The 12711-nt window shown below is 46.2% G+C and overlaps 1 protein-coding gene across 1 annotated transcript; it reads right to left on the minus strand.

Annotated features, from left to right (window-relative positions):
• Positions 1 to 10021: 10021 nt before the first annotated feature.
• Positions 10022 to 11476, minus strand: LOC119287517 (zinc finger protein STAR3-like). Its single transcript, XM_037567069.1, has one exon. It carries the CDS (start codon positions 11415 to 11417, stop codon positions 10161 to 10163), a length of 1257 nt encoding a protein of 418 aa, XP_037422966.1. The 5' UTR covers positions 11418 to 11476; the 3' UTR covers positions 10022 to 10160.
• Positions 11477 to 12711: the final 1235 nt, after the last annotated feature.

A 12711-nucleotide genomic window follows, 5' to 3' on the forward strand; every position in this document is an offset into this window, starting at 1 on the left:
CGCCCCGACATCGTCGCCGCCCCCGTCGTAGCCCGTACCCCGCGCCGCCCCGAGCCCGCCGTCCTCGTCGCCCCTGCCCCGTCGCCGCCAGGCGCTGCCCCGACGCCGCCCGCCGCCCGCCCCCGCCAACGTCGTGGTCGTCGCCGACGCCATCACCACCGCCGCCGTCGCCCTCACCGGCCGCCCCCGTTGTGAGCCGCCGCCGTCGAGGCTTTGTTCATAGCATTTTTTTTATATATGCTTTTTCATATATGTATTATTATTTTTGTTTATAGCTATATGATGAATGGATGTGGCTATATATGTATGTATGAATATAATGTTCATAGCATTTTTTTGTTTATATATGTTTTTTCATATATGTATTAATTTTTTATTTAGTTTGTTAGTAGATATCGATTTTAGGTTAGTGCATTTTAATTAGGTTAGTGTAGAGGAAAAAGTAAAATAAGGAAAAGGAAGAAAAGAGGAAGAAGGAAGAAGGAAGAAGAAGAAGAAGAAAAGGAAGGAATGAAAAAAGGAAAATAAGAAGAGGAAGACTTCTTTTTTTTCTTCGATCTTCTCCTCTATTTTGTTCATGGATATATGCTAAAGAAAACGAGGGGGTGATAGATGATGATGAGGGGTCGAGAGTGGGACGAGAGGTCGAGAGGTGTCGAGGGGAGAAAATAATGTTATCAGAGACGAGGGTCGTCGAGGGGTCGAGAGAGGGACGAGGGGTCGAGAGAACTAAATAAGAAGAAGAAGAGGAGAGGAAGAAGAGGAGAAATAAATAAGAAAAATAAGAGGAGAAGAAGAAAGGAATAGTGGAGAAGAAGAGAAAATAGAATATATTCTATTTTTTCTTCTTCTCCACTATTCCTTTCTTCTTCTCCTCTTTTTTTTTCTTCTTTTTTTTCTTCGATCTTCTCCTCTAGCTATTCCTTTCTTCTTCTCCTCTTTTTCTTCTTCTTCTTCTTCTTCTTCTTCTTCTTCTTCTTCTTCTTAATTTTTATCGGGAACGAGGGTGTCGAGGATCGCCGAGGGGTCGAGGGTCGGGAACTAGGGTAGAGGGTCGAGGGTCGTTAAGGGGTCAAGGCTCGAGGGTTTCAGGGTCGAGGGTTCGAGGGTTCTATAGGGTCGAGGGTCGAGGGTTCCAGGGTCGTCTAGGGGTCGAGGGTTCCAGGGTCGTCGAGGGTTCGAGGGGTCGAGGATCGCCGAGGGGTCGAGAGAGGTTTCCTAGTGTCAAAGTATTGAAGAAATCCATGGCTTCATCATTAGCCGGAAGTAACCAGGGCATGACGAAGTCCTCCAAAATTATTTTGGAATGGTGTCCCGGATAGGATAATTTGCCTTTTTGTATGAATTTCAGCAAAGGCCTTCCAAATAATGATATTTGGAAGGTTCTTGCTGAACTTTGTACCAAAAAGTGAATTATCCTATCTAGGACTCCGTTCCAAAATAACTTTGGAGAGCTTCGTACCATCATGCACATGTTACTTTCGCCTAATGATGAAGACATGATTTTGTTGAATCCTTTGACACTACGCAACCTCCCGACCCCTCGGCGATCCTCTCGAACATGAGAGGAAGAAGAGGATCGCCGAGGGGTCGAGGGTTCCAGGGTCGTCGAGGGTTCGAGGGGTCGAGGATCGCCGAGGGGTCGAGAGAGGTTTCCTAGTGTCAAAGTATTGAAGAAATCCATGGCTTCATCATTAGCCAGAAGTAACCAGGGCATGACGAAGTCCTCCAAAATTATTTTGGAATGGTGTCCCGGATAGGATAATTTGCCTTCTTGTATGAATTTCAGCAAAGGCCTTCCAAATAACGATATTTGGAAGGTTCTTGCTAAACTTTGTACCAAAAAGCGAATTATCCTATCTAGGACTCCGTTCCAAAATAACTTTGGAGAGCTTCGTACCATCATGCACATGTTACTTTCGCCTAATGATGAAGACATGGTTTTGGTGAATCCTTTGACACTAGGCAACCTCCCGACCCCTCGGCGATGCTCTCGAACATGAGAGGAAGAAGAGGATAAAAAAAGAAGAGGAAGAAGAAAAAAAAAGAGGAGAAGAAAGAATAGAGGAGTTCTTCTCCTCTATTCTTTCTTCTCCTCTTTTTTTTCTTCTTCTTCCTCTTTTTTTATAGGGAACGAGGGTCGTCGAGGGACATAGATGTAGTGTCGTCGTTGTCGATATATACCCCCTCCCGATAGCTTACTATGATTAGGTAGCTAGTTCTACGTTTGGCACTAATATATCCATCTGTCATGTTTGAATAATAATTTCCATGTTGTAAATATTTGTAGAAACTATGGACACCGCCCTAGACGAAGCAAAAGAAGCGTTGTTGAGGGACATAATCGCAGAAGGAGGTGATGCCGTCTCGTTGTTTCTCAACGAAACCGATGGTCTGGAAGGAGAGGGTGAACAAGCTGGCTATGGTGACCTAATGCCGGTGCAAGAAGAAAAACATGAGGACGGCTCCGGTGACCCAATGCCGGTGCAAGAAGGAGACCGTGATGACGGCTCCGGTGACCGAACCGAGTCCGGCCAGGTATATATATTAGTTAAGCCTGTGCTGACTAGCTGATTGATGCATTCATTGTTTTGGTATGTACACATATTAATTAAGTCTTTGTTCTTTTTTCTAGCCCTTCGGATCGAGCACAACTTCGGTAAAGAGACGAGGCCCAAAGAAAAAGTTGAGCTCGGATGAAAAGTTTGAGATCATAGCAATCGCGCCCGATGGCCAACCGATTGAACCCCTCCGGACAAAGAGCGCATTTGTTGCTCAGTGCGGGGTTCTGGTTAGGGACAAGATCCCGATAAGCATCCAGCAATGGTTTAAGCCGGCTACAGAAGACCCTGAGGTGTCTTATGTCAATGATATGCAGAAAAATGATCTTTGGACTGAGCTGAAGTCAAATTTCACCCTACCGCCAGAGGATAATCCAGAGAACCCAGTTAAAGAGAAATTAATCAAGTCTTTTGCTCTTAAGAGGATGGCAGAACTATTCAGGAGGTGGAAGAAAGTGCTGAATAAGTTTGTCGAAAATAATGAGACACCAGAATTCAAGGGCAGATATGAGAAGATCAGAGATCACTGGCCCGCATTTGTGGCCCACAAGACATCGGAGAAGAGTAAGAAGATGTCGGTGACAAACAAGCAAAATGCTGCGAAGAAGATGCTTCACCATCGCACGGGGTCAGGTGGCTACCTCGTAGCCCGGCCTAAGTGGGCCAAGACTGAGAATGATCTGGTTGATAAAGGGATCGAACCAGAGACAATTAGCTGGCCAGACCGTTGCCGGACTTGGTTCTTCGGGGCTGGCGGAACCTTGGACCCTGTAACAGGGAAGTGCATTTGGACGAACGATCAAATGGACATACCAGTCAGGAAGCTTAAGCAGTATATCGAAGCAGCGCAGCAAGGGAAGTTCTTTCCAGACAGAGAGAATGACGAGCTCACAATGGCCCTCGGGAATCCTGAGCACCCTGGACGGACACGAGGCACGCCAGGCTCCATTCCGTGGAAGGTTGGGTTTCCGGACGCAGGCGGTTACAAATCCCATGAGAGGAGGAAAAAAGTGCAGCAGACCCAAATGCAGGCGCTGCAAGCAAGGGTAGACGCGATAGAGGAACGAGAAGCAAATCGCAGCAAACGTACTGCCAAAGCCTCCCCCGAAGCTACCCCGCCATCTCAGCGCAGAAGCAGCGTGGCTTCCACCGAGCTGCTTCAGCCGGAGCATGCCTTGATGGCTCCTGCCAGCTATCCCGTGGATGCTATCACGAAGTCTCAAAATTGCCACCTTATGACGCAATGGATGAATTTGAAGGTCAAGGCGGCTGTTGGCTCTGTTTATCCTACTGAACCCGGCGCAACCTTTCACTGCCGGCCGATTCCAGAAGGATATGCTAGGGTGATGGTGGATGAAATAACGAAGGGATTTGAGGACCTCCAGCTTGACCACCCTACCGGTAAAGGGGAGACTCGGCTGGGGTCTGCTCTGAAGACTCCATGCCTATGGCGGAAGGAGATGATCAACCTTCCGAACTGGACGCCTCTGCCTCCTCCTCCTCCTCCGGTGAGTCAGGGCACTCCGCCTCCTCCACCGCCTCCTCCTCCGGCGAGTGACGATCAGGGCCCTCGCCGGCTCCTTCTCCGGCGCGTGGCGGCACTCCGCCTCCTTCTCCGCCTGCGCCGACGCGCCCGAGCAGCCAGCCTCCTCCTTCTCCGCCTCGTCAGCAAGGGCGGAAGAGATCTGCCGCCGCTCCAGCTGCTCCGGTGCGTCATAGTCCTTCTCCTTCGCCTCGTAAGCAAGTAAAGAAGACAACCGCTCCGTCTGCTCGGTCGGCGTCTAGCAGTACAACCAGAGGCGGGAGGACATACAGATTCGGTCCTTCTTTGAAGACTCCAGAGAAGTTACCATATGAGAGGACCCCGGAGGAGAACGCCGAGATTGCGCGAACCGAAGTGGATGACTAGTTTCAAGGGTTGAGAGCAAAGAGACATCCACCTCCGGAGGAGAAGGTAGATCCGGTGAAAGTGAAGCGCACTCTGGCTGCCCTGGCAAAACCACCCAAGTCTCCGCCGAAAGGCAACTATGAGCGCATTATTGCAAAGACATGGGCCGAAGCGGAGCGGTCGAGAAGTACAGTCAGTGATCAAAGGCTGAAAGAACGACGAGCAGCTGGGAAACAAATTGCCCAGCTCGGTGAACAAGCGAAGCAATCGTGCCCCCCCCCCCCTCAAGGTGCCTAGCGACATCGTCGATCCGAGGATGGTGCCCGGTTATGGCAATGTTGATGATTACCTGCCCGACGATGTACATTATGATACCATGGAGGTGCAGATACACAGATACGAGTACGGGAAGCCTCTCGTCAAAGATGAAAAATCTTTAACAATGATGATGCGAAGATTACATGATTGGTACTTGAAAATTTGCAGAGAGTCTGGGGGGAGGAGTACTTTGTATGCGAGAGTTAAAACGGAGCATGACCTCGTTGGAATTGAACTGTTGCCTATTCCATTTGAGGAGTTCTATCAGTTTTTCAATCAATTGGCCCTCGATAAAACAACGATCACCTGCTACTGTTTGTAAGTACTACTACTTCTGTCATTAAGTCTCTCTATACAGCTCATCTCTTTTATTGCATGTATTTATAATTATCCTCACTATATTATGCAGAATGAAGATCGCCGAATTGAAGAAAAGACAAATCGGTGATATTGGGTTCATTAACACATATCTCATAGATGCAACTGAGGTTCAACATCGTCCCGGAGATACCGAGGCCAACTTGCTACGATCATTCAAAAAAATGAAAACAAAGAGATAATACTCTTTCCTTACAACTTCAAGTGAGTGTTACTGTCTTGTGCATATTCGGTTTCCCTTATATATTAGTCCAGGTTATAGTAATGTAATTGATGAGTTATGCATGCGTGTGCAGTTTCCACTATATTCTCCTAGAGATTAGGCTTGAGCAGGGAGTAGTAACTGTCTTGGACTCTAAACGAAAAGATCCCCAGGAGTATGCGGACATGACTGAAATCCTCAAGAAGTAAGTTAAATCGATCATTATCCACCATATCAGCAACTTTGTTCATTTCCTAATATCAAGTAATTTTTTTCTTTGTCCGGCAGGGTTTGGAGAAAATTCACCAGAACAGTTCCGGGACTGCCAAAGGAGCTGGAATTTAGACACCCGAAAGTAAGTACTATAGTAGCAATGTTCCGCGCATTTCCTAGTGATTCAAGCGCCAGTTTCATCAATACCATTTAGCATTCTTGCTTATCAGTTTGATTGACCTCTATTTCTTGTAAAGTGGTTGTGGCAGGAAAAATGGAATGATTTCTGTGGATACTACGTCTGTGAGTCCATCCGCCACACGACCTGTGAGCGGGGCGGGTACTCTGACAAACAATATAAAGTACGTAAATAACAACATTCACAATTTTATTTTATTACCATCATTTGTATTGAGTTTCATTCATTCATATATATATATATGTATTGACCCCCTTCTTCAAATTAGATGTTTCGGAAGCGGGATGAACTCCTAGCACCAGCTCGCATGCGAGCAATTCAAGAGGAATTGGCGGCATTCTTTCTTGACCAAGTGATCGCTGAAGACGGAGAATACTATGTGGACCATGAGTCCGTATGATTATATTTGTAAAAGATAATTATTGTATATATGTAGCCGGTAGTGTCGGATAGATATACAAGAACTTGTTGTTCGACCAATCTCTCGGAGAAGGAGAGGTGGTCGATATCACTTCTCTCTGTATGCATATATGTTCATGACGATCTTCTGTTTCCTTCGTTTGCTTACTAGCTAACTAGCGTGTCTAGTCCTCTCTATACGTATGTATAGTACGTAGCGTCGACCAAGCACGGACGTAAGAGAGGACACTTCTCTCTATTAATTATAGCTAGCTAACACAATATATGAAACACCTAAATTAACCCCCCAAAACCCCCAAACCCCCCACCCTTTCAAAAAAAACCCAGCCACAGAAATGCTGACGCGTGGATGCCTATTGGTCCCGGTTGGTGCCACCAACCGGGACCAAAGGGTCTCCTGCCTGGGCTCTGCGCACTGCCCACGTGGAGGCCCATCAGTCCCGGTTCTGGATTGAACCGGGACTAAAGGTACAGGGCATTAGTACCGACACTTTAGTCCTGGTTCAGGAACCGGGACTAAAGGCCCTTACGAACCGGGACTATAGGCCCTTTTTCTACCAGTGACATTACCACATTCACACTTCACCATGTATATTTCAGCATTTCCGCATATATACACAACATTTCAGCATGTATACTTCACCATTTCAACATATATTAACGATATTTTAGCATTTTAGCACATATATATACATATCAAAATTTGTTGTGCGGTGGAATAACAAAAATGGTATTAATTTTCAAAAGTGGTTAGCAATAAGTATAAACTAGATGGCACTAAACAATGTCGAATTACATTCATGGATGAGTAGCCTGTAAGTGAACTTTTTAGAAAAAGATTCTTCTTTTCTCCAATTACAAGACAAACAAGAGGGACATAATTTTCTCTAATTTTATTTTATTGAAGTTACTTCTGTGGCCCCTACTTTGAATTCAAAATGATCAAATGAACAAGACTACATAATAAGATCAACAAAATCAAAGACTAAACCACAAGTTCACAAAACAAGATAAGGGAGGGGATTTTGGGTCAAGGCTAGCAGCTGCATTAGGCTAGGGTAAAGTGGCTAGGGTTGTTTTTCTTTAGTGAATGACACATCGGACCTACCTATTAGAAGGAATTAATATGCGGGTATGCGGATATGGGTATTGCCTTCCCGTACCCGTAATCGGCTTACCTGATGGGATTTTTTCCCATTTTTAAATCTATGGGTATTTATTTTTCACACACCCTTACCCTAATAGAGTTTTTACCACTGGGTTCGCGGTTTGCGGGAACCATTGCCATGTTGAACGCTTGATTCCTTGCTCCTGGATATCGAAGAGCAACTAGTTGACGAGCGCTCTTCGGGAGCCTCCCAATGATCACTTGGGGTGGGCTAAGAGTGCGCCACAGCCATCGCCATGTGTCGCACTCTGGACGCTCGCTCTGGATTTGTTTTTTTCATGCATTTTTGGCTTTTTAAACGGATTTTTTTGTTTTTTTCAACTTTTTTGTTTTCCGTTGGTCTTCCTTAGCTTTTGGACCAATTTTTTCCTTTATGTGAAAAATGTGTTTTTATATTTTTTTTTCTTCCGCGAGAGTCACGATTTTGTTTTCGCGAGAGGCACGGTTTTGCTTCACGAGACGCAAGGCGGTGCCTTTTTTGGAAAGGAAAAAAAATGTTTTCTGTTTTTTTTCTTCATGAGAAGCACGGGTTTGCTTCCACAGAGGAACGGTTGTGCTTTCGCGAGAGGCACAGCCGTGCCTCTCGGAAATGTAAAATATGCATTCTTTGTTTTTTTTTCTTCGGCATGTGCTTTCGCGAGAGACACGGCCATACCTCTTTTGGAAAGGAAAAAAATATGCTCCCGATTTGGTTTTTCTATTCAGTTTTTTTTCAAATACACGTTGAACATTTTTTAATAGGCGTGAATATTTTTATGAATACTCGTAATTTTTTAATACACATTGATACAAGTTAAATATTTTTTTATTGCATGTTGAACATTTTCCTAATATATGTCTTATATTTAAAAATAGACGTAACTATTATTTAATAGATGATGAACATGTTTTAATACATGTTCCTTGTGCATGAAAATAATGTTTCTTGTGTATTAAAACTTGTTCATGCTGTATTTTCTTATCAATAAAAGGGTCATCGCGTACTAAAAAGAAAAGATGTTCATCACATATTTAGAAGCTATTCTTCACATGTTAAAAAATGTTATTTGTTGTATTTTTCGAAAAGCTTCATCATGTATTTCGAAAAGCTTCATCATGTATTAAGACATGTTTATAGTATTTTATAAAAAAACTTATTCCTGTATATTTAAAAACTGATAGCATATTAAAAAAAATGTATGCATCGTTTTTCAAAAGAAAGAAAAAATTAAGAGGGGAAAAGTAATGCTAAAATGAATAAGAAACAAGAAAAGCAGGAAAGCAACAAAAAGAATTAGAAAAGGGAAAAGGAAATGCCAGAGACGGTGAGAAAAAGGCGTACGGAAAACCAGACTGTAGGACTAAATAAAAAAAAGAAAAGCCGGTGAACCTTGCTCTGTATAGTAGTTTCGTTGCTGGGCTGGCTCGATATAGGTTCATAGTAAGCGACCCGAGCTTCTAGCTCGCCCTAAGCAAGGTATAGACTCTCCCTGTTTTGGATTGCTGCTACTTGAGTTCTCCTTCTCAGTGACTCTTCCACTGTACTTGATGTGTCTTCAGAATTCAGTGTCATGATAAACCAGAAAGTACCACTCAAAAATAAAAACCTGACAGTGCAGAATCTGGTCATTGTATTGCCGTATGCCTATTTGGTTCTAATCATCCGATAGCATATGATTCTCAGCTTCTGAATAACAAGGCGTGATTCACTGTTTTAATGCCTGCAATTTGAAGCAAGTCCCTAAGTTCTCCCTTGTACAGGTAGTAACTTGGCATGTGCTGGTGTATTGCAAACATTCCAGTTCCAGTCTAATGCTGTCCTTAAGTTCAGTTTGGATCATTATCTGTAACCCCAGCACCTCATTTCCCTTCAAAAAATCCATCAATACCATCACCATTATGGCTATTTTTTTTTTGAAAAGAGGGGACATCCCTCGGCCTCTGCATCGAGTGATGCACATAGCCTTTTATTTATCATATCAAAGTTCATCATCCGACCATAACAAAGTTCAACTAAAAAAGTGTCGCACATGACTGTCCGAAGGGTAAATAAAATAGTAAACATATTTTGCTTTAATCAGTTCACCGTTCTGTGCATGCTAATGCCAAGTGCCAACCAATTTTGTTTAACACTAAAATTTTCTAGTTAATACTGTGCAGAACTTCAGAAGCTCAGATGATACATTACCAACTCTCTGTTTTAGCGACGGATGTGAAAACCCTGTCGCAATCTAAACCAAGCAGATTTGTATGGACGGATCTGACCTACTAATTTCTTTTATACATCTTCATGAACATCTAACCCATACACTGTATAAAGGGGTTTGCAATAAATATATCCAGTGCCTGTGAATGGCACGAAAGTTCTCCGGTCTTTGTTTCTTTTCTTGGTAGATGAGATCAATTCAGTTAGTTTACAGAGGAGGTTATATATCTACCTGCCAGGTAAACTTGAAATTGCACAACTCTAGTCACTGTACACGCTTATTGATGATTATGATTATCAGATATGATGAACATGGAAGTCTGACCTCTGAACTAGTACTGAATAATGCCTGCAACTGCAGCAAGTCCCAAAATGTCCTAATGCTTTCCTTAAGTTCAGTTGGATCATTATCTGTCACTTCAGCATCTCAATTCCCTTCAGATAAATATAAATAATCAATGTCATCGTCATGGTGGTTGCTGAATTGCAGGAGTAGAAATATTTGTCTTAATCCGTTCAACAGTTTCCTAATTGCTGTGCATGCTAGTGCCAACCAATTTGGTTTAACATTAACCTCCTTATCCAAAGAAAAAAAAAAGATCTAGTTTTTCATCAGGATGAGAGAGTATCAGAAATTGAAGTCCATTGCAACTGCTCCCAAGAGGTCGAAGCCATCGAAGTCACAGAAGTCAATGCCGACTGGGGAGGAGAGCTTTGCTCTGACGTCGTCAATGCCCACTTTGGCGCCGGAGCAGTTGAGACCGTCGAGCATTTGACCGGAGAAGCTCTGTTCCATCAGGTTCACTGCTTCCTCGCCACCGGTCGGGAGCAACCCACCGGAGCCGGGCACGAGGACACTGTTAATGGCAGTGGCAGTGGCAGTGGCGGCGGTGCAGTGGCCGGTGGCTTCGTCGTCGCTGGGCGGCAGAGCGGGCGTGTGGCCGCCGTCGAAGATGGCAACGTGGGCGAAGAGCTTGTCCTTCCTGGAGAAGGAGACGCCGCAGGAGCAGACCCAGCGGTCGCGGCCGCAGTGCTTCTCGTGGGTGCGGAGGTCGGCGAGCACGGAGAAGCGCTTGACGCCGCAGCGGCAGCAGACGTGGCTCTTGTCGCAGTGGCTCCGGCGGTAGTGGTTCTTGACGCAGACGGGGGTCTTGAGCGGCTGGAAGTCCCGGTGCTCCCTGTTGCGCTTGCACCCGGCGTAGGGGCACGAGTAGAAGAAGCGCCTCTCCGTCCCCGCCCCCGGCGCCGGCGAGCCGGGCCTGGCGAGCGCGCCGGGCGCCTTGTACTGGTCGCCGTGGCCTCGCATGTGCATGCGCAGGTTGGCGTCGCGCTTGAACCCCTTGCCGCACACCTTGCAGCAGTGCGCGTGCGGCGCCAGGATCGCCTCCTTCTCGATCTGCACCACCTCGTACGGCCCCTCCCCCTCCTCCTCCCCGCCGTCGTCAGCCCCGGCGTGGTCGTCGGAGTCGTCGTGCGTGGCGTCCGAGAGCGACGGCGACCTCTCCTCGCTGGGCTCGTACGGGGCCACGTCCGCCGCCCCGGCGCCGGAGTCGGATGCGAGGTCGTTGGCGATGGAGGAGAGCTGCACGATGATGCAGCGGAGCTCGGCGGAGACGATGGCGCGCTGCTGCTGCGGGTGGCGCGGCGCGGAGCAGAGGATCCCGCGGAGCTGCCCGACCTTGTGCTCCAGGAAGGTCAGGTACGTCGTCAGCGCCGCGCTCGGGTCCGACCGGTGCTCCTCCGCCTCCTGGCCATGCCGGCTCTGCTCGTGCCGGATCCTCTCGAGATCGCAGGCCTCCACGACCCCAGTCCCCGGTAACCTCTGGTGATTGTGCTGAAGGTACAAGTGATTATTACTGGCGAAATGATCGGAGCTGCACATCATGGGGACGTGGACTCTGTTTCGCTGCTTTTGCCGGCGGTGAACTGATGTGGAGTAGTAGTTCGTGTGTCTGGCCTGAGCTTAGCTAAGTGGAGCTGGTTATATATGTGCGTGGAGATGGATGGAGCTTGCGTGGGCTCGTGCGTGGGTGGGCTCCATGGCGGCGCCGCGGCGCAGGTGGAAGGAAGGCGGGAGGCGACAGCGAAGGGTGGGGAAGACGACGGAGCAGGGCCGGGCATATGCATGTGTGATGTGTCAATGCGCACGGGCTGACCGGCGCTCCTGGCCCTTGGGCCACTGCCTTGCGCCACGAAAGCGACGCCATCTTGCCCCTTTACAACCACAGAAAGTTCGGGAGCGCAAAGCGTCGAAGCTTGACTTGCGGAGTGATGGACTGCCTCGGGAGTCGATGATCAGCTCGGTAGGTGTCCAGGATTTCTTCTTTTAGAAACAAAAGTGTCCATAATTGTCATAACATATGTGAACTAAACTCCGATGAATCTGGTAACTTTAGGAACAAAATTGGCCGGGAACTTTGCAACTTTCTACCATATATTATACTATCTTAGAGGGTGTTTGTTTTCAGGGTATTGGTCTAGGGACTTAAATAAGTTCCTATAAGTCCCATCTAAACCAAACAGGAGGGATTTGGGCATTTGGGACTTATGAAATAAGACTCTTAAGGAGGGACTTATAGGGACTTATAGTTGTAATATGGCCTTATAGAGACTTATAAGTCTCGGGAACCAAACATGTAGGGACTTTTTAGGGATTTGAGACTTATAAGTTGGGACTAAAAAAAGTCCTAGGATTTATGAACCAAACAGGGCCTTAAAATATATTCACTCTGCCTCAAATGGAGCAGTTGCAAACGGTGAGTACATTTTGAGACAAAGAGAGTACATTGCTCTAAGAGCACTAAACAAATCCGCCATCCAACGTCCACGGTCACGTTTGGATGCGTCGCCGTCCTTCAGATGTCCTCCCAGACAACCATATTCTTCGTATCAGGAACCCCATTTTCATGCAAAGTCATGCATGTCCATTATGTATCACTAATTCATCATAGAATCAACAGTTCGATAAAAGCAAAGTAAATCACAATTCAACACATGCTAAAAAATATCAACAATGTATACGTCGATAGCCAATACACGAATGAATATATCGTGTGTTTTCTTGCGCTTGTTGATCTCCTTCCATTTCATCTCGAGTCACTTCTTGCCTTCATCATCCAAAAGGCTAGTGTCTTGCAACTTGATTCTAGAATTTTACGTGTCCCTTGCATGCCTCAACC

This window comes from Triticum dicoccoides, chromosome 4A (assembly GCF_002162155.2).
Source record: "Triticum dicoccoides isolate Atlit2015 ecotype Zavitan chromosome 4A, WEW_v2.0, whole genome shotgun sequence".
NCBI lineage: Eukaryota > Viridiplantae > Streptophyta > Magnoliopsida > Poales > Poaceae > Triticum > Triticum dicoccoides.

Bases quoted from the DNA above. Each gene is read 5' to 3' on its own strand.
- LOC119287517 (XM_037567069.1), bottom strand. From the start codon at position 11,417: ATGATGTGCAGCTCCGATCATTTCGCCAGTAATAATCACTTGTACCTT.